The 22,175-nt window shown below is 40.6% G+C and overlaps 1 protein-coding gene across 1 annotated transcript in view; it reads right to left on the reverse strand.

The window, feature by feature from the left end:
• The window catches only part of spred1 (sprouty related EVH1 domain containing 1), a 38,748-nt gene extending 18,600 nt beyond the window's left edge, over positions 1 to 20,148 (reverse strand). Inside the window, exons 1-2 of the mRNA XM_088433886.1 lie at positions 19,394 to 20,148; positions 3,896 to 4,166 (exon numbers count right to left, since the gene is read on the reverse strand). Coding sequence (XP_088290012.1) covers positions 3,896 to 4,166; positions 19,394 to 19,425 — 303 coding nt within the window. The 5' untranslated portion in view covers positions 19,426 to 20,148. The remainder of the gene's footprint in view (positions 1 to 3,895; positions 4,167 to 19,393) is intronic.
• Between the last annotated feature and the right edge of the window lie 2,027 nt (positions 20,149 to 22,175).

Below are 22,175 nucleotides of genomic sequence, written 5' to 3' on the forward strand. Positions count from 1 at the left end.
GTGGCATCCTGACAGACCTACATATGGCTGCCTGTTTGTTGTGGTGACTGGGGTAGATGCTGGCGGCAAGCGGGGTGTTTTACCACTTCCCAGAACAGTCGCCGGGGTCTCTGAGCCATGTGTATGCCCCGGCCTGTACGAAAGCATTCCCGTCACACCCTTTCCTGTGCCACACACACATAGTACATAGTAATGCACTTAGAGGCCTTGAACACAAAACACATAAAATGTTCCCAGTCAAAGGCGATTCAGATGCTGGGCAGCCTACCAGCCGCCAATGTCGAAGCATTAAAAGGCCACCAGAGCCTCTGCGTCACTGTGTTTGCCACAACCTTCTGACATCACTTTCACACTTTCATTACCAGAGTCTGGATTATCCTACAGCATTTTCTCCATCACTTTTACATTTACCACACAGCTCTTGGGAGAAGAAGGTCACAAGGGCTAAAGCCTTAAAGATTAAGACAGAGATGCTATTACATTGATTGGAGGGAAGAAGGAAAGAGACAATGTGCGGGAATGGAATGTGATCTAAAATCAGAAGTGTTGGGTGTGGTACTAAATTAAAAAAAAGATACAAAAAACAAACAAGTCCACTAGCGAACAAGCGAAACAAAGAATTTCCAGGCAACGCCAGGTCGTTATGCGCAAGAACAGACTATTATTGTATTCAAACTTGGCGGAATAGCGAGTCCCTGTAACACTGTCAATAAAAGTCAAATTTTCATGTGTTGTTTGGTAAGTTACTGTCCGTGTGTTCTTTACAAAAGGTACCAACGTGGAATGCAATGTTAAAGTCATCTCACAAATTTTATTTTCCCTGATACCGCTTGTGTGTGTAATGATATGCATGAATGTGGACTGTTGGTTCGGATTAGGGTGCTGGAATTCAGCATATAATCAAAGTGTTGCGGTGCGACATAATCAACCATCAAGTGATTTTTAAGATTTCCCCGGAGCTTTTTTTTTTTTTTTTTTTTTTTTTTTTTTTTAAATACAGTACCTTTGATTTACTGTACTGTGCCACTTCAATGTCTTTCTTTTGTTCAAACTTCTAATAAGCTAAACCTACTCTGTTTATTTCTAGTATGGCCAAAGTTTTCTGTTCATTTTAGCTTGATTCTGACGGCTTGTAATCCCCGATCAAAACAAAACCACACTGTTAAAACCAGACTGATATGGAGCTTTTTTACACCAATGCCAATTTAAAGCAGGTATGTTGATAATATATTGATATTTATATTGATTAATTTTACTCGTTTCCAATGTATTTCAAAGGTCGTAAATAACATGCAGAATTTCACTATTTGTGGCTGGCGTGGTACATATTGCTCCTTGATAAATACATAAATTAATAAATAAATAGGTGTTTATAGTTCCCAGAATGCATTGCATGGCACAATGAATTCAATTAATGAAGATATAAGTAAACTAATATTTGCCGTATGCGTTTGTGTAACTTGTAGTATCACATTTAATACATTTATGCTTGATTTATGTTGCATTATGTTTGTTTCTTATGTATTTATTTTAAAGAAACGTTAACTTGTGACTGGTGAATGACACCAGTGTTACTTGTATACAACTGCTGTAAAGTTTAAATCTGTTTTTGCCCCTTATGAGGGGCCATAATTGGCCAATTAATGAGCTACTAGACCCAAGTAATGTAAAAATGGATGTGACACATCATGATTATTGAGTGGAATTGTTGTCATAATTGTAATCGAAACAATGAGACAAGTGACGGTTTATATCGCTCGTTCTGATCCTGGAATTGTTAGTGTTAGGAGGGCTAGAGCGTCAGTTGACAAAACCTTCTGATGCTTGAATGAATGGCCGCCAAAACGCAGTTTTACCCCAAAAATGCTACGAGTAAGACTGTGATATCAATGAACAATAGTAGGGATAGACAGCCTATCATTGCCATCGACTGAAACAGCGGGAAAGCTCACTTTGGATGCCGATGTTGTTGCGTTTCAATGCCACACGTCTGTCTCGGAACGTCACAATACTATCTCACACTCCAAAGCTCACCAGAGAGTGACTGTCACGTTTTTTTGGGAATACATTTGTGTCACGTCTATAAGTGACATCACAAGTTAGCAAATTTTCAGGCACTTTATTTGTTTGGTACTAATTACAAGGATGAGCATATGTTTCCATGATATATTTCATCCTTTGAGCTAAGTAGGTTTCCCACATCCTGCATCCATCATTCTCTGCTCCTGAGTAATCTGCCCTTCTCACGGATGACGTAATGATGCATCACAGCATCACGCAGTTTGCTCCTATTTTCAGATACCTGCGCCACAGAGGCAAGTTGAAAACACTTCCTGGGCGAGTGCCTTAGAGAGTGACAGAAACACGGGGGATGTGGTGATGTCATTCCAATGAGACTCACTCTTTGGGATTTTTATATTTGAGTGAGCATGAAAAAGGGTGAATGACTGAACAGGGAGTATGTGTAGGTCAAATAGCATACATGGAGCGTAATTTTTTTTTTAACTCACAATTCAATTTGATTTTTTTTTTCCTTTTGAAAGTACCGCAAGGTAAATTAATTGATCATAAAATTAAACTTTCTTTAGGGTAAGTAAGAATGTAATATCCCGAAATGCTAACCAAATTAGTCAATGTTTTTTTTGATTATCGATTAATTGTTTAGAGACCAAACATTGTCCACACTTTTAGAAATTCAACCCTTCGACAGTAAATTTTCCCAGATTCCTGTAGTCTTCTATGAATGCTGACTTTTTATCTTTGTTGAATCTAAATAAGACAGTCAAACATCTGCATATACATTAGAGAGTAATGATACATACTTTAGCTGATTTGGTCACGTTACTAACCAAACCAGAGAATGAATCATTTAAAAAAAAAAAGCACGTTTGTGGAATTTTTGCTCTGTCAGTTATACATTTGTACATGTATTACATTCAAATTACATATTACACTTGATTTGCTACAAGCTGTTCTTTAATTATTTTTAAAAATCATTAACATGATGGGTGTCTTCACATAATCTGGTAGCCCTTCGTATTATTCAGTACCAAAAAAGTAGCTCAGTTTCAAAAAGGTTAGTGACCCCTGCTGTCGATAAAATGCACAACATTTATCAAATATGATCAAACTGGAGGAATTTTTTTTGGTATAGGTAGTCAGATTTGAATGTATTGGACATTCAAAGGAAAAATGTTAATTAAACAGCAATTGCTGATTTGGTGTGCAAGTCCAGGCCTCACTATGTATAGTCCAAGTATTATGAGAACTTAACCAGGATACAAATACAACTATAACAAAGCAAAACTATTAAGGCGTTCACAACACAAAGCATGGTCAAAATGTGACTTGTCGGTAAGCTTCTCTGATCATGTTTCCAGGAGATTTTGGTAGAACTCCAAAGACACACTATATAAACAGCAATGGTTTATCACATATCCATTGCATCATTGAAGCAATTATATATTGAGTCAAACCGGGCAGGAAGTCAAAGATTAGGTCCAAAGCAAGCATCGTTGTGGGTGAACCATGAATAAAGTAAAGTGAGGGTTACATTCATTCGTCTGAGAATTTCATAGAGGAATACCAGGAACAGCTGCTGCAGCGGTATCCTTAGTACCAACAACTAACCACAAGGCCAAAGGCAAACCAGGGCCATTTGTTCTGGAAGTTGAAGAAAAACACTTAAATCTCAACTATAGCCGCCCAGAACACAAATGCCCTCCTCCTTTATAAGATGCTCGTAGACATGAGACACCATGAATCCACAAATCCACAGCAGCTGCATGATGGCACCGTGTCAACATTGACCTAAATCTCAAAGGAACGTTCCAGCGCCCTGTGGAGTCTCCAAAGGGCGGTCTAACCAGCTACTAGGAGATCAAGTGTTCCTTACCAATTTGTCTTTGAGCCGCTCCCCCTTTATGTAGAACTCTACTGCTGTGGGACTGGGGCTAGGGCTGGGACTGGGCGTCGGGCTGGGGCTGCAAGGGCTGAGGTTGCCTGTGCTGCCCTGGGTGCCGCCGCTGTGGCTGCTGCCGCTGTCCTCCGCCTGGCTGACTTTGTAGACGGTAACGCAGCTGAGGCCGCCGCCGCCCAGGGGAAGCCACCCGCCGCTGGAGTCATCCCGCGTCATGACCACTGCTCTCACACGCGCATAACTGTCACTGGGGAGGAAGCACATATAAGGTTTGAGCATTTAGTCAAAACAAAACAAAACAAAAAAAAATCAATCATGAATTGCTCTAATTCCACAAATATAAGACACACTTTTTTTCCCCAAAAAATGAGGGCCAAAAAGTATGTGCAAAAGTAGTGCATCCCATAAACAGTAAGTTTGAATTTTAGACATCCAACATCATGGTTGTACAATTTTAAACACACACTATGGTTGTGAAATTCTAACAAAAAGTGTTATCAGCGTGTCTAAAAAAGTTAGATGAAAACCAAATGACAACCAAAACTCCTACAACAGGACGTAACTTCTCCAAAAGTTAAAAATAACAGAGATTTTAACATTTCACTTTGCTTTGTTTGAGCCCGAAGTTAACGCAATCAATCTAATATTGACTATCAGACTATTGTTCAAAAAAAATAAAGTCAGGCGCCAAAGTTAATCAAAATGCCAAATCTCTGTGCCAATCATCAGATAATCACCGCAGCCAGTAATAGGTCTACTGCTAAGTACCTAATAAACATGTTTTGTTGTTGTTTTTAATGGCGTGTTGACTCCTAGCCGAGAAACAAATGACTAAATATCCTTTCAACATAAACAGCTATTATTGTGCAGATACTGAAATATGGACATTTTCACACTTCAACATGCTGTGTTAATATCAAGGCTAAATAATTATTAACAGAACCAAACCGAAGACCATTAGCAGAGCCTACCACCACTACACTACATTTAAACAGTAATTGAGAACATGTTTAAACTCTACTGGAAAGTGAGTGACCATTTGTTGAAGCGCCACTGTTAAATTTCCAAGTGACGTAAAATTTCCAACCAAAAAAAAAAAACACCTCTGGATTTCCTTCATGTTTAGCTAATCCATGTGACCACTGTATGGTTCTGGCACAGGTCTGTCACTCAACAGTAAATAAAAAGTATTAATCATAAATCCTTGTATGTCCACCGGCCTCTTGTTATATTTTCTGTTGGCTCACCAGCATTGTAAGTCTCGCTGCATCTTCACCTGCAGTCAGATGTTTGCCGATTAGATAACAAACTGCATTAGGCCACCGGAACTGACAAAGGTCAGGGTGTGCTGAGGGCAGCGTTTTACACCGACTCCTGGTTACATATTAAAGATTTGAGGAGCAGACAGAAACAAGGAGGAAATGTGACACGTGGCTGGATGCCGTGGCTGTTTTGTATCATTAACCCATTCCCTGCCAGCCTAGGAAAACTGGATCTTTTTTGTCATCAATGGCAGTGAATGAGTTAAAGACTGATTTACAGAAAAGCTACCTCGAAAAACAGTCAGTGACTGACAGATAACGTACTCCGGTACATGACCCTCTTTAACTGCCCTTCTGGATCTTGTCAACTCAGCATGGGTAACCTTTGCTCTCCCTGCTTCCACACCCTTAGCAAAGATCATTGCTGGGATTATCAGTTACCAATTCATCTGTTGCCTCAGAAAATTTTGCTTCGCAAATCAGAAATTGTTTTCTTAGACTGATGGAAGCCCAAATATCAAAGACAGGTTGTTGATTTCTTCACATTTTTTATAATTGTGTGTGTATTAATATTGAAACAAAATCCAATGACTCTCATGAGTTAAAATACTTTGGTCACATACTCCATGTGTCAAACAAGAGTGGGAACTTTCCCAGGTACAAGTGTATACTAAATGAAAACCCAAACAACTACTGAACAAAATTCCTTTCACAGACATGCATGACAGTAAATATATCAGCGATTCTCAAATGTTGATAAAGGAAGGCAACTCAATTGTAGTGAATCCTCTACAAGACATTTATGCGTTTAGGTTTTATTCCAATGTGCATCACTATAGATAACTACATTTTTGTGCAGACAAGCCAGAAGAAGAAAAAAAAGATATTCCATGATTTTCCTTCTGGAGTTGCTGAATAAAATACAACTGGAGATAACTTTACAAATGCAGTTTTAAAGTTTAATACCTCTAACACACATCATAGCTATCAGTATTATTTTTTTTTATTAATTATTCTTTATCCTGCAGTCAAAAATGCTTTGTGTTAGTTCGGGAGTGCTTGACCAGAAAAAATATTTCAGAGGGGATACATTATTGAAAAAAGGTTGAGACTCACTGAGATAGATGATTCACCCAACAAAATCGGTGGCAAGTTGAGTATACGCTACTATATAAGTAGCTAGCGTTTTCTGACAAATGTAGACTAAACATGACAAAGAAAAATACAACAGTCAAAATCCGTTACTATTTCCGATAAATAGTATTTTGTGGTCATTCCATTATGTTGTTGTTTTCAAACCATCCCACAGTTGTTGGCAGCGGTTTAGTATTTTAGTGCCCGTTTTCCACTTTTGACGATGCCTGGTAGAAATGCCTGAACCCAAGTTAATACCAATCATACCCTAGGAAGAATAAAATGATTCGGCTCATATCACTCAACTCTCTTTTCTTTCTAAATGCAATTCCTGTCTGTTTTCATATTGAAATGTGTTCTCCCTCTAATGCTGGCTCCATGGTATGGGTAAGAGAACAACAACTTTGCTTCCAAGCTCCCGGCACACCCTTTCTGGTCACACCTTTTTACAACGCCAATGAGGTTGTGTTCCACTTTACACAACGACCTCTGACTTCATCACAATAAAAATGCAATTTGGAACAGTTTACAAGCAGGAAGAGATCAAAATACAGTGGCTGTTAACCCCCCCCAACTTCAATAAAGGATGTGGGGGTGATGGGCGCAGGAGGGGCTGTCAGTCAGGCAGGGGTCCCTGGGGTGAACAGAAGGCAGGCGGTGGTGTCGCTCAGCCATGACCAGGGCACAATGACCAGGACCTGACCCTTCAGAAGTACCATCTCACACATGCCAGCACAGGGACACTCACAGGGAGGAGGGGGATTGAGAGACTATACTCCAAGAGGAAGCTAATGTGCTTTTCTCTTACACCCGTTCTCGTACAAGAGCCCAAAGATGAAGAACAGTGTTAAAGAACAGTAAAAGCAAGGACATATGTGGCTTAATCTTTTCTTTCTTGTTAGTGGTTCAGAGTGCAACACACACGGAAATTCAGAGCAAGCTGGTGGAGACAAAGGCTGCCTTCCACGCCCCTCGCTGGGAAGCACACAGTCCACTGGACACACAACCCAGAGCGGAAGCACATCAGCTGGCCTGGGCCTGTGAGTCGCACTGAATGGTGGAAGTGGGGGGAGGGGGAGGGGGGTGTAGAATAGAGAGAAAAGAGCCCCCCATTCCAAATTATTCCAAGTTATTCTGCTGGATGACTGACTTCATTTCCGACCAAAATCAGTAGAGAAAAACAGGGTTGGGGTGGGGTGTAAGGGGAAGGAGGTGGGGGCGAATGGGAACAGGGTGGAGACTAAGGTGACAGTCAATAGCTCCTCACTGCACGTGAATAGAGCCTTTTCTATTCTCAGAAAGGATGTGCGCAGGCTTTCGCCGCCTCTCTAAAAATGTGTTGTTCGCATGAAAGGAATTGGCAATATTTGACTACTGTATTTCCTTTAATGGACGCCGTGCCCCAATTAGTCACCGGGTGTGTCACCCACTTAGAAATGTTTCCTCTCAAATAGACGCCTCCCTTTTCCGACCCAGGAGAAAAAAAAGCAAAAGGAAAAAAAAAAAAAACAGGTAGTAACTGTATACCTCTGATCATGGACACTATTGTTCAAAAATGTTTCTTGAGTCATCTTGCCAGCCAATATTAGCTCCTTTGCTAAGAAAAACACCAGCACCTGCTGTAGCATATCTCTGAACTATTTTACAGCACTGTCAAGTTGTAACGATTCCCTGCACACTACTAAAGATAATGCAACTTCACTCGAATGATACCTTTAAAAAGGGATGTCAAGTCAGACATTGTTTTTACAATAACGTTCTATGGCGCTCCACTAGTCTAAACGCGAAATTATGATTAATTTTGTGTTTGTGTAATATGAAATAAGCAGCATAATCCACCTTTTATTATCCATCAAAGTGGGCGGCCCATTTTCGTAATTAGTCATTACTTGAGCGACTGTGATACAATTTTTGGTTGACTGCAAGGGTAAATTTTGCTCTTAATTTATCTTCCACAAACACAATATTAGTCGGCTGGGATGGGCATGTACCGTTATTAGTATCGTGACACACACAAACAAATAATGCTCTGTCTACACTAGTAGTATGACATCGAATATATTGTTTTTTTTTTTTTTTTCAGAAATTTAATATATTTTGTAATTTATCAGCTGAAGACCTCTCATTTCCTACATGTGGATAGTGAGTGATATAGACACAATATTTTAATCCTGCGACTTAATAGGGGTGATACAACTTTTCCACTTTCAATACGATACCAACATTCCAGCTGGAATGATACATGCTTCTACTTTTTGGTGTGAAATGTAAGAAGAGACTTGATCAAGGTATACTAGTTTGCAGTTTCATTCATATTGCACAAACACAACAGTAATCAAGACACTTTGTTTCGACTAGCGGTACGGCATAAAACATTTTTGGATGAAGAAAAATCTGGACTTCTTTCTCCTTTGAATGGACGATTTAACGATAAATGTCTATGTCAGATAAGACCTTATTTCCCAATAATGTAAATGACTTTACAAATGACAATTTTCCCCCACACAGATTTGCTGGTGAATATATAAAGAACCCATCGCACTACAATCAGAAAGACCACGTCAACTCTTATAAAACGTAATCGCAAAAAGCAAGAGAGTTTGGCTTTAAAAAAAAGTTTCTGAGTGGAAGGAGGAAGACAAAGTAGGACGTTGTGGTGAAGGGAGGGCGTGATGCTTTAGCACGTGCAGACCAGGCAGGCCTGGGCCTCGAGGCCGACTGCTCTAGTGTGTGCCGGAGAAGGGGGATCCTGGGACAAGCATTTCCTAAGTGGACAAGTGGTCGTTTGTCTATTCGCTCTGGCCCATGGCTCACTAGGCTCCAGTATGCCATCATGCTTTTGCTTGTTTCTCAGTCTTTGGCTTCCTATCCCCATGGTGGGAGGAGAGTGGATGGCAATGTGGAGGTTGGGGGGGGGGGGGGGGGGGGGGGGGGGGTACTGAAAGAAAGACACGAAGAGGAGAAGGAAGAGGAGGAGTGACGAATGAGAGGAGAGAGAAAGGATGTGGCCTGAGCCCTGGGAGCCGGCCAAGTCGCCCTCCCTTCGCTCCGCTATGTCTCCCCTTTCTACCAAAGCCCCTCCCCGCCTGCCTCTCGCCACACAATGGCCGCTTCTCTGCTGAAATTTCACGTTACTGGATGCCGGGGCCTGGAGTTTTGTACTCCCACAATGTCCAGGCAGTGGAGCATGCTGCAAGGGAGACACACTCTGCAAGCTAAAAGCTGGAAAACCATTCCTTCTTTCATTAACATCAGAAAAGGGGAGAAAAGTACCCCTCCACCCCCTTTCTAAACTCAATTTTTCCATCTCCCCATCGCTCTTCTGTATCAAAAAAGTAGAGAAACGTTTTCCGCCTTCACTCGACAAGTTGGCTTGAAGGACTTTATAAGAGTTTGTGAGGAAAGATATTCATTAAAATGCCATTGGCAGAATAAACAAGCTTCTTATCCCAATCCGATTCTGTAGCTTATCCCGTTAGGATCCTGAAAAAGCCAAGCGAGGTTTGAAACAAATCGAGTTAGATTTTAACACATAGCATAGAGTTTACCAAAAGATAAGCAACAAAAAGCAATCTGGGCCACGACCGCCGATTCCAACAGCATGGTCGCCAGCTAGCTAATTAGCTGCGGTTCAAGAGCTCTAAATAACCAGCAAACTTGAAGGGCAGCACTAAAAAAAAATGACACGACCCAACATGGCTGCAGAGCAAATTATGACACGAGGACCACAACGAGGAGGCTCATCGGGGTGCTTTATGTTAGTCATTAATAAAAGCCGAATCCGTAATTGGACAATACCCACAAAAGAGGCAGTGTTTGCAAGCCTGCTTTATTAGCTGCGCTGAAAGCCAATACTTTGCCTGTAGAAGGAGAAGTGAAAGAAAAATGTTGCCGTATCTTCTTGCAACACCTCCAGGCTGCTGGTGAGTCATCTCTCTCACAAGAACATTTGGCCGAAGCGACCAACTGACTCAGGAAAAAATAACACTCTGCAGCACTAAACAATGAAAAAAATCTTTCTTGTCGCAAAGTAAAAAAAATTTCCAGCCACTTGGTTGAAATTGTGAAAAAAATGTGTTCACAAATTAGGTAATTGCCATCAAGCTACATTAGCAAAGAGTAATGTTTCAAGACTTAATTGTCCAAATCCTGGATATTTTCACCTCATTAATGAATAATCTAATACAGTATTTGTTGTTTTTCTTGTAAGAAGACTTTATCTTTGTGTTGAAACAAAAATAAATGGCATATAATCTGGCGATTATATGGCGCTTAAACGCAGCATCGTGGGCAATTGGGCGTTCTGGATCTTGCTCAAGGCGCTTTCGACATGGTCGCCAGAATTGGCGATCGAACCCAAAGCCATCTGGTTGGGAGACGCGCACTCATATTCAATAATACACACCTAACCAGTCACCGAATATTACGTCATTCATGTTATTGAACTGTTAATTTGGAACATGTAATGTCCTTATTTACGAGTAAAGGAATGGAAATAAAAACCTTATCAGATTAATTAATTAAACAAAAAATCAATAGTTTAATCTTTTATTAAAATCAGTGCAAGTTGCAACCCTAAATTAAAAAAAACAAAAACAAACAAAAAAAAACATCAGTCAGCTAACACACCACACATTCCAGTATATTAAAACCTTGCGCCTGACATTACCGGGGCAATCAACAACAGAAGAGAAACCACAAGTTTTGACTGTTGCGCAGCATCTATGTTCGCCTTTGATGTTCAAGCAGTCTCAAGGGGTCGTGATTCTAATTGTAGTTGCTCTGTCGCTTCTTTATTAAGCATCGGGTCAAACTAGAAAAAAAGAAAACCACTATACTATAGCAGACCTAACAGTAAAAATTTGGAGCATCGCTATCCGTACAGATGGTCACGAAAGATAATGTATTGCTTTTAGAAACTTTAGTGTTGATTTTAGCGTGAGCAGATTAACCATAATAATCAACTGACTAAATAATTTAGTTAACTGTGCAGGATTGCAAGTGATGGCAGATAGCATAGGTGTAGTTTAACCATTTTCACTGGGTTTGCCAAAGTACCACAAGACATCCACTAAGTTGAGGGACATCAATGTCATAGGTAACTTTAAGGGAATTTATCAAATATGGACCATGCCATTTATCAAGAAATTTTTTGATCAAATGAAAAATCCCTAGCTACAATAAATGTACTGCATTGGTGCAAGAATTGATTAATAACAAATCAATGATCAAATTAACCCATACATATTTTTGTTAAGTTTTTTGATCAATGTTTAGGGATCTTGTTAATTTACAATGGTCAAAACCCTAAGAAATTCAGGCTATGAACAGTAAAAAGTGTCAGATTTGGGGTGGTTTCCATGAAAGACAGACTACAGTTTAGTCATAATTTTATATTTGTCCATTTTCTGATGTACAGGACTCTTTTTCAGTAAATGGATGGATATTAAAGCACTTTTTTTCCATTAATTGATCAATTATAAAAATAAATGTTATTCCCAACAAATGGCAAGTCCTTGTTGAGTATATGTGATTAACATGGTGAACAGGCAATGCTACTTTAATTTCATTTATGATAATGCTATGCATGCCACAGCTAGAAAATGTCTTTGTTAAACTCACTTTGAAGTAACTACAAAAAAAATCTACTTTTCCAAATCATGTATCATTGTTTTCCATTCAAAAAAAGTATTAAACGCCCATTGAAAGCACAGTTGCCTGCTAAGTTCAATTCAAGTTATAGTTACCGCATAGCATTTTGCCCGACGAAAAAGACATACTTCCAGTAACAAAAATGACTCATTTACTAAATTATGAAATAATGTAATGATTTAAGATCTAAACTCGAAAAATACAAACACACAGAAACCTCTTCCTGTTCTCAAAGGATTTTTGGGAACTCCATCAAAGAAACAAGGTTTAGGATTTACATCTGTGTCCTTTTATGTCTGCGGCCTCGCAGGAAAGAACCATCTCAGGCCAGCTGCGAGCGAAAAGCTCGCAACAAGGCGCAGCCTTCATGGTCTCCACATGCTGCACAACTGCAAACAATATCCACGATTGAGACGCTTATTGCTCAAAGCGTCTTCTCACAGGCATTGAGATCTGGTCTGTGAACATCAGAGGCCCTCCGTGACCAAGATAAAAAGAGCACGTTCTGATGTTCTGCTGTTGTGGCGGCGGCGCCTAAAAACACAGAGGTGTTTGTCGAAAAAGGTATACTGTAGTCCTTAAATGTGCCCTCAACAGTGCTGACATTTAACGCACTTATAATACTCAAAGAGGAAATGAAAAATGTAAGGGGAAGTGGCTCAGCGTTTCAAACTCACAAACCCCAGGCCCGATTCAGACCATGGGAATGGAACATGCTCTCCGTCACAAGCAGTCCGAGCAGTCTGGTTACTCAGAGCACCTCTGCCATTAATCACCCAAACAATCACACAGCAGCTTCTAGAACAAGAAGACACTGGATCATAAATATTGTGTCTGCAAAATAACTTGAGGAAACCTCTCCCACCCAGAGCAAATCTTTCAGGAATGCATGAGCAGTGTGGCTGAAGTAAAAATGTGCAATGTCAAATAATAGTCAGAAATGTCTTGGGACATGAAGTTTATCAGAAAAAAGTTGTTGCTTGAATGAATCTTGTTTTGCAACTAAAAGACATGTTCTTTCCTCAAATTACACCAGTTCAATGGCGCCATTTAAAGTCAAGTTAGGAAACTTGACTTGCACGCATCTGGATTTTAATGGCGATGGAGTACAACAGACAGGTGAACCCTTGAGGGAACATTTTGTTTTTTGGTGTGAAAACCAAAAGGAAATTCAGCTGGAAGCGGAGGCAGTGCAGGAATCAGCCATTCCGCCATCGTGGAATTAACCGCTATTTCGAAATCCTATCTGGAATTCATTGCAATCCGCAGAATAAATGGTGGGATGCAAAATATTACACTTAGGTTTTTTTTCAACCCAGCAGCAAACAATGTTGCATCTGATTTATGGGAAATAATGCGACTCTGGTCACATTAAATCCGATCATTTTGTGTACTTGTTCACAAATACAAACGCAAATTGTAATGTCCAAAATGTGACCATGGGCTACATGTATGTGACACACATTGGGATAAAAGTAGGACGTAGATTGACAGAACAGACAATGTCACGCAACAGTGTTTACGTAATATGGTCCAGCATGTCTTTCAATCTTATAACTATGGAAGAAGGATGCAGGGGTAGAAAATATTTTAGGATATGGAGCCTTTTCAATAACGGAGACGAAAGACGACAACGTGCAGAGTTCTACTAAAGACGTCACCCCATTGGCTGTGTAATAAAACATATGGATAAAATGTGTAAATACATCAAATTGTCTGCATGGCAGAATTGTTATTTATTATCAGACAGTATGCAGTATGTTTACAATATGCAGGTCAAGTATTTAGTTTGATTTATTTTAAAATCTTTGCTTTAATATCATAGCTATGCCTCATGGTTGATGAAATGTATTGCACTTAAAGTAACACATTTACCCAAAAGGGACACAGAGAATATTGATGTTTATTATTTTAGAAACACAACGTTTTGGTGCTTTGATTCAGATGGGCAAAAAGCATATATTCAATATTACCATATTTTGAGACAGTAATCGGGCCATGAAAAAGCACCCAGGTATGCCCGATGCGCTTCATGAGGACACATCACAAATGCCGGTGTACATTTGAACAAATTAAGCACCATTCGTAGTTACACCACACTTCCCTAAGAGTTGCGAAAGCAAAATCAAGAATGTATCCTCACTCAGCTCAGCAGTCTTTGTGAAAAGGGCAAACACATCTAGCTCCGATTAGCTAGTAAAACGTGCATGTTCAAGGACACCACAAGCCATTGGCAAGGACTCCGAAATTCTTAAAAAAAAAAAGAATGCAGGAAATTATTTAGCTTAACATAAGGGCTGCAGGATCTCAGCAATTACCCAGGCGCGTAAAACACGAGGCCCGGCAGCTGAAGTAGCTGTCTCCCTTTGTCGTTTCATGGCTTGATGAGGGCCGTTTGGGAGGAATGCGTTTAGAAAGAGCCGCCACAGGAATGGGAGTGCAAAACAGCCACAGGTGATAAGATCACAACACCCGCACGGCAGACAAAAATGCTGAGCTGTCAAATCAATCACTGAGATAGGAAGAGGACACAGTGAGAGGGAGCGCCAGCGATCACCTGACCGGCAACCAGACAATAGCATGGCACAGCGGGGGTCTTGAGACAATGGGGGCCCTACCCTATACATGCACATTTCACTACAAGGCCAAATGACCCCTCGCTCATAAAGAATGGAAGGAACACTTTATTGGCCATCAATGACAGCAATCCAACAGCTTGAGTTCTAATTAGCTTTTACAACACATGGCAAACCAGATGCATGACAGGAAGAACTTCAAAAAGCCGCATCAAAAGTACACTTTTGTTCCCTGATATATAAAACTGGTATTGTGAATAATCAGCCTTATACTAAAGACAACCAATCAGTAACCTTTAATGAGAAAACGTGTTATATCACCGTCAGTCAAGACTCTTAACTAGAAGTGCAATGATTAGTTAACAAGTAACTGATTATCAAATTCATTGATGATTGTGGTAACTGATTGGTTTGGATACTTTTTGGATTTACATTTGTCCAAATTTTCCAAATTTCAGCTTCTCAAATTAAATATATTCCAGTTTCTGTAGTCCTTAAGAAAAGCAGACTGATTAATTTTGTTTGATTTTTTGCCTAGTGTTTTATCTCTGTTCAATATCTGCTCTGTCCGATTAGAACAGCCCTGTTTTTGAATAAAGGGAGGGAAATATAAACTGATCAGGTTCATCAATCAATCAGAAAAATAATTAATCGCTTAATGAATCAACCGTGCAGCCCTATTCCTAACCCATATGCTACCTTTCCTTAACCTTTGTTGGAATACATCATGATGTCAAGGAGAAATGAAAGAGTGCGTCTTTTTGATCATAGGGCAGGACAGCACACTTTCAAATCAATCCAATTTCAATTTTACACACCAAAATCATTGTGCCTTACAAGTACAGCTGACCTCTACCCACACTAGCTTGTAACTTTCAAATTAAGTCAGTCGTAAACAACGATGAAAATAATATGAATGAATGTTCTGCTGTTTGTCAAAATGGAATCGTTTTTTTAAGTATCTGTCATTGACTTCATACCAATTTTACGAATGTAAAGCATTAGTGGTATCGATGACACAGTATTGGTGCCAATGAGTTGCGGGAGTTGAAATCTTGTGCAGGTATCGGTTTACCAAAAAAATGGTGTTGAATATCATCCGTTGATTGCAGGCCATAATATAAAACAATCCCAAAAAAACCCCCAAAACAAAGTAGAATGACAACCGAGTGTGGTGTGACAACAAATTCTTGGAAACCTAAAGATCTCTTAAGCTGTGATTGTCACAAACCAGACTACAAAATGATGACTAGTGGCATGGAAGGTAAACTATTTGCACTAGAAAGAAACATTGTTACAAAATGAAATCAGAGAGGACAAATGTATTTACCAGTGACTCCATGACAGTGCCACTTAAAGAGTTCACCCCCGAGTTTTCTGTATACATTAGTTTGGACTATCTTCCATCATTCCTTGGCATGACACGAATCTTGTGACAATATTTTTGTGGACAAACCTAATCAAAACTTGTAAAAACACAGACACACACATGCAGGAAAAAAAAGGACAAACGAATGAAGACTGGCGCTGCAGCGATGAGTATCCTGCTCTCTGCGTTTCTATGAATCATACACCCAGCAAGACAGGTGGTGGAATCCTAGCAACAATATTTGGATCACTTCGCCATCTTAGCTGCCGCCATTACGCAGAGAGGAACAAACCACAGCACATCACGTAGACCTCGTCGCAGTGTTTCTCAACGTGCGGGCCCTGTGGATGCTTCTACTATTGCAGACAAATACAGGGGGGTGAAAAGGAAAGGCCCTCTATTCACATATGTTGATGTTCACATATATTTAGAACGCTTGTCCAAAAATGTTTTGATTGCTACAGTGGCAAAGAGCATTTGTGACCACAAACAATGCGACACTTGGTTAAAAATGATATTTGGTGAAGTTTTCAAAACTTAATTTGATATTTAAAGCTATTGTTTATGAAGCTATTTGCTCCAGAGTCCAAACTACTGCCGCCATAAAACCTTTATCAACAGTTCAGGTGTTCTGTTAAGTAACATCTTAACATTAATTGCCGTGATATAAGATAACAATACACCACAGAAATGTGAATATGCTATAGCCAGTCACAGGCTGGCACTAAACTGCTGACCAGAGTGGACACTGATAGAGTCTCTGCTGGAGCAAAATGTGGCAAAAAAAAGAAAGGGGAAAGGTAAAATGCATGCAGAATTCACCCTTGATGGCTGAAATCGTGTCTCCTAAGGTGCATTGACACGCAGCACAACAGGCAAATGTCTACTTTGTGTAGAACATTTAGGGCATATTTAAGGGCATGTCAGGAAAGTTCCAGGACTGGTGTTTGATTTTTTTTTTTTTTTTTTTAAATCTATATAGTGAACTCCGGTCAGGTCTTGCCATTACACTTTTTTCTGTACCGTAGTTAACACTCTTCTATTAGCAATGTGACAACATTAAAAAAATGAAACGGTCAAAAGGCAAATTGTGTTCAGAAAGGCTACTTCAACCTGAGTACAATGCAGAAAGAATTCTGAAATATGAATACATTATTCATGACAAATTGAGCCTTTTGCGTAGGCCAAACATTGAGGTCGATCTGTCAAAATTGGTGTAGTGCTTCAAACACTGACAACTGTCTAAAAAACTTGTCTTAATAAGCACAGATGGAAGATTATTGGTGACAAAAGCAGTTTTGCAATTGGTGATATACAAAAATCAACTTGTTCGTAAATGTAATCGTTGGGGGGGGTATTTGATGTGCTGATTTGTCTGTCAAAAATTCTACAAAATGCTGGCCACTTATTACGTTGCTACTCCCACTATCTGTGTAATTCTATTCCTGACCTCTAGATGGTAATACACAACTTAATTAGACACTGTAAAGTTGAAATAAGATAAACAAAGAAGAAATATAGCCCAGAAGTCATACACATAACCTAGTTTTAAGATTTATAGAGCTGGGCAATCTGTTGCCAAAGTCAAGGTGCAGCTGACGAAAAGCCCACCTTCAGCACACGATCCACCATGATTTGAAGCCTCATAAAAATACACTAACTGAGAAAGACAGTCTGTATTGACCCTGATCGACGAACATAAACCTGCTTCAGTAGGTGCTCAAGTCTGTGTAGTGTTATTTATTTATTTTCAAAATGAAGAAACGCTCAAAGGTGGGCGTTCCGTCAGCAAGTAGTCGCTTTAGCAACGGATTGCCCAGCTTTGACAATTTCACTTCTCTGTAATCCTGCCTGCAACAGAAAGCAATGGTAGCGGGCTCATTATATAATGTGCATGATTTATGTATTATGTTCATTTTGATAGCTCGGAAAAATTACCATTCACACTGTACTATACACAATTTTGTGTTATCAAAAAGGATAGCATTTCTATTAAATTATACGTGTTTTAATGTTTTCATTTTTTATGCCTGTAAAAGCATAGAAATCAAAAGTCATGAATGCCGTAATGCAATAAATCACGGATTTGACTTATTCTCGGGATGGTCTGCAATGTAACTTGTGTGGTGGAGAGGGAATTAGTATATTTCAACTCTAAACTACAAACTAAACGTTTTCCTCTGGGAAGTCCTGTGCCAAATCTTCATACACTCCCGGAAGCATTCTTTGGGAATTCTCTGCAAATGCACATTTTCAAAATGAGTTGCCTTGACGGCACCCTTAAGCTTGCAAAAATCACACCACCTTAGCTCATTGTGGGATATCTTTGTGAGAAGGCCCAAGGTATCCTTACAACGTTCGCCTCTTTTCGCACACTGAACGAAACAAACACCTAAGGATGGTTATGTTGATTTTGCTGTCGCAAACGGGAAAATACATGCAGCTTGTGTTCGAAATCTTTCGTGACATCAGTCTTGAAACGCACCTCGTAAGTCGTTCGACCTTCGATTTCCAGAGAAAAAAAAACGACGCAGACACAGATTCAGGTACGTTACGTAAACGCTTAGTTCAAGGACAAAAGCATCTATGCAACGTAGCACCACCCCGCCTTCTGAAAGGCCTGTAAGGGAGCGATTCGGAACATGGGTGTGTTTGACACATTAAAAGCGTGACAGTGTAAATGGCTGGGGGGGTGGGGGGGTGAATTGAAAAAAAAAGACAGTAGCACATGACTTCCTCTGTGACAAATACATTATCAAAAGACAGAACAGTGTAGATGTGTTGCACACACACACGCACACACCGAAACGGCGTGAAAAGGAAATGTGATCATTGTGTGACCGTGGCTGCAATGCAAAACAGTACAGTTGAATGTGAATGGGGCCTGGCAGGTACTTTATGAATGGAGGGGATCATGTGACCGCAGCACCTCCCGAAGCAGATATTTCTCACTGACTGTCAACAAGCGCGCACAAGGGATCAGCCGTGTAAAACCGTTTGAAATATAAATATATAAAACACCGAATGGGTTCGAGATACGAAAATAATCACAACGTTATCCAACATGCTTCGACGACGCAGCGATAGCGTTTGTTGCGTTTTTTTATGAATGGAGATATGTAAATGAGCGTGATTGAGGAAAAAATATCTTCCGCTTTGTGAAACATTTCAAGGCGTTTTATTGTCATTTCTTCACCACGACGATATTCTCGTGATTTGACATACGCGTATGAATGCTGACAAAAAATGGCGTTTTTCGCCCTGCTGCTGTCGTCTAAATATTTGTACGCGTTCGCTGGAGGCTTTTAAACGAATTACATGCCAAAATGAGTGTGAGTTGTTGAGGATTATAGTCATGACGACACACACACACGCCATTCAAAAATACGCATTCAGGATTGAACCAGTGTCGGATTTATGAAGCGCCATACGTCACGAACTCGTATCAGCAACATACTAAGCGTGAAAAAAATGTACTCACTCGTTGTTTGGATTTGTTGAATCTTCACTCATTTTCTTCCTCACGGGGATCCGAGTCCTAGCACTAGCATCGACGGCGCTGTGACGGCGGGACAAAATAGCACAAAATTCACCATTTTCCTCCACATACGTACAACTGAGCTGTGCTTTCGTTTGGTGTTTGTTAAGGGTGGGGTGCTCAGTAAAAAGCGTAAGAATGCTTCCCCTTGGTGAGGGTTAAAAAAATGAGCAAAAAAAAAGAAAAAAGAAAAGAAGTGGAGCTAGCGTTAGCCGTTAAATTGCAAGGAGGAAGAATGACAATTTCCCCTTCTCCTCCCTGGAAGTAAAATCCGACCACGACACAAAATTAGCCATCTTCTTTCCAAACAAGCTCCGGTTCTTAGTGGGTTGGGTGGGGGGTGGGTGGGGGAATAAAATGTAAAAACAAATAGTCCTCGTCGCGTATATTGTGAATATATATCCTCAAAAAACGCAGAAAATGTTGAAGCTCATCACGTTGGGCGGCGTGATAGTCGGGGCTGGCTGTCGAGCATCCATTCGCCAACTTGAGAGCTCTCCGGGACGCCACTGTTGGAAAGCCAGCCTCGCTCCGCCAACGTGTCCGAGTAATGTCCGCTTCAAGGTAACCACGAAGCCCGGGAGGGAGGGAGAGAAGAGTCGAGCAACGAAATGGCCTTTGTCCACAAAAAGCCGTTAAAAGGGAGACGAAAAAGGAGTTTTTGATTTCCTCCCTCGGAAGTTGTCGGACATCTGCTTTAATCGAACTCCATTTTCAACAAGGGGAGGGGGAAGCATCGGAAAACTGGGCGGATGTATCGACCCTCTCTCGCTCCAGAAAATTGAATCCTTCCGCGGCAGGGTAAAAAACGCTCGATTTAAACGCGCCGTTGCTCGGTTTATCTTACTTCTGGTGAATTTTCTTTCAATCTGACTAATACGGCGTCACGTTAGCGATCAACGACACGCGACAAGCGCGTGTTTCCGGAGTTGACGTAAAGTAGTCCCGGCGGCGCTTTTCCCAAAAAGAAGTTTCCCTTCAATCACGCATTGCTACGAGATAGCGCGCGACGTAGAAAATAATCCCAGCGGAAGGAACTTGGTCATTAAACTTGATATCTTTGTTCCAGTCTTTTCTTTTTCACCATCTCCACTTTATTCCACCACCCCCGTGGAAATAGTGTAGACAGAGAGACAGCACACAGGCACAACACGTGGAATTACATCAGATCCCGTTCATAAATCCAGTGTTCAAAACAAAGTACAGTAATGTTGCTCCTATCCAGAAATGACGCACCAAAAACAAAATATGCGATCTGATTTTCCTGCATTACCATTTTTCGAATGCATAACAAGAAAAAAAACACTATCACAGATTTCGCTATTTTAATGTTCATGCATGTAGTGTGTCGTTGTTTTGTTTAAGCCTAGATGAGAGGAAAATAAAACTATAACATACAGTAAGTATTAATCAGTGCGTCCCAAATATATTTTGCTAAGCCCCCCAAGAAAGAGAAAATCTTTTACACACCCCAATCGCCACCCTACTATGAATAAGATTACTATCTCTAAAAATTGTTCAAATATACGTATCTGTATCCTTTTTAACCTGAACAAAAAAAAAAAAAAAAACGCCATCCATCCATTTTCTATAGCCGCTTATCCCCACGGGGGTCGCAGGCTTGCTGGCGCCTATCTCAGCTGGCTTCGGGCAGTAGGCGGGGGACACCCTGAACTGGTTGCCAGCTAATCGCAGGGCACACAGAGACGAACGACCAATCACGCGTCCAATCACACCTAAGTATGTCCAATTCACTTGCCATGCATGTTTTTGGGGAGTGGGAGGAAGCCCGAGTGCCCGGAGAGAATCCACACAGGCTAGGGGAGAACATGCAAACTCCATATAGGAAGGCCGGGGCCAAGTGGATTTGAACCGGGACCTGTGAGCTGTGAAGCGGACGTGGTATTCACCTCTCCACCGAGCCGCCAGAAAAACGCCAGTAAAATAAATTTTCAACAATCGTTAACTACTTTTGTTAACGACGTTTATACAGGTTACAGGTGAGTCTAAAACAGAAAAGAATAACAAGTGCATCAAAATGCCTAAAAAAAATAAAAATGCCAGTACTTATTTTATGTTAATTACACTTCACATGTAAAAAACAAAGCTTTTTCCCTGGGGTCATCCACACCCCGCCAGGGGGGCCTGGCTCACTATTTGAGAAGGACTGTACAGTATTAAGTATATTAAGCAGTAACGTTACGAGAGAGGCCGGGGTTTCAAAGCTCATGTTGAGTGGAGTGGGGCACTTCCGTAAAGCATGTGTCAAGGCTTGACTCGTTTGGAGGAGGGGTCGGAAATGATGACTTCCAAAGCCTCACTGCCAGGCTGCACCATGTGACTAATTCAGAAACTGGTTCAATGATTTGGCGAGTTGTGTGACAACGATATAAACCCTTCAGGCAGTGCATTCAAAATATGGGTTTTTTGTGGAGAGTTGCGGTCACATGCAAGTTTGGAAAGTAAACATGATAGCATGTTGGAGCCAGCAAGGATGTAGAGCACAGGTGTCAAACTCCAGTCCTCGAGGGCTGGTATCCTACATGTTTTCAAACCTTTTCCCTCAAAAACACCAGATTCAAATGATTGGGATCATTTTGAAGCTCCCGCAGAGCTTGCTAATAAGCTATTCGTTTGAATCAGGTGTGCTGGGGAGAGAAAACCAGAAAACATGCAGGATGCCGGCCCTCGAGGACTGGAGTTTGACACCTATGATGTAGAGGAT

Source organism: Hippichthys cyanospilos, chromosome 14 (genome assembly GCF_059441005.1).
Source record: "Hippichthys cyanospilos isolate Australia breed blue-spotted pipefish chromosome 14, RoL_Hcya_1.0, whole genome shotgun sequence".
NCBI lineage: Eukaryota > Metazoa > Chordata > Actinopteri > Syngnathiformes > Syngnathidae > Hippichthys > Hippichthys cyanospilos.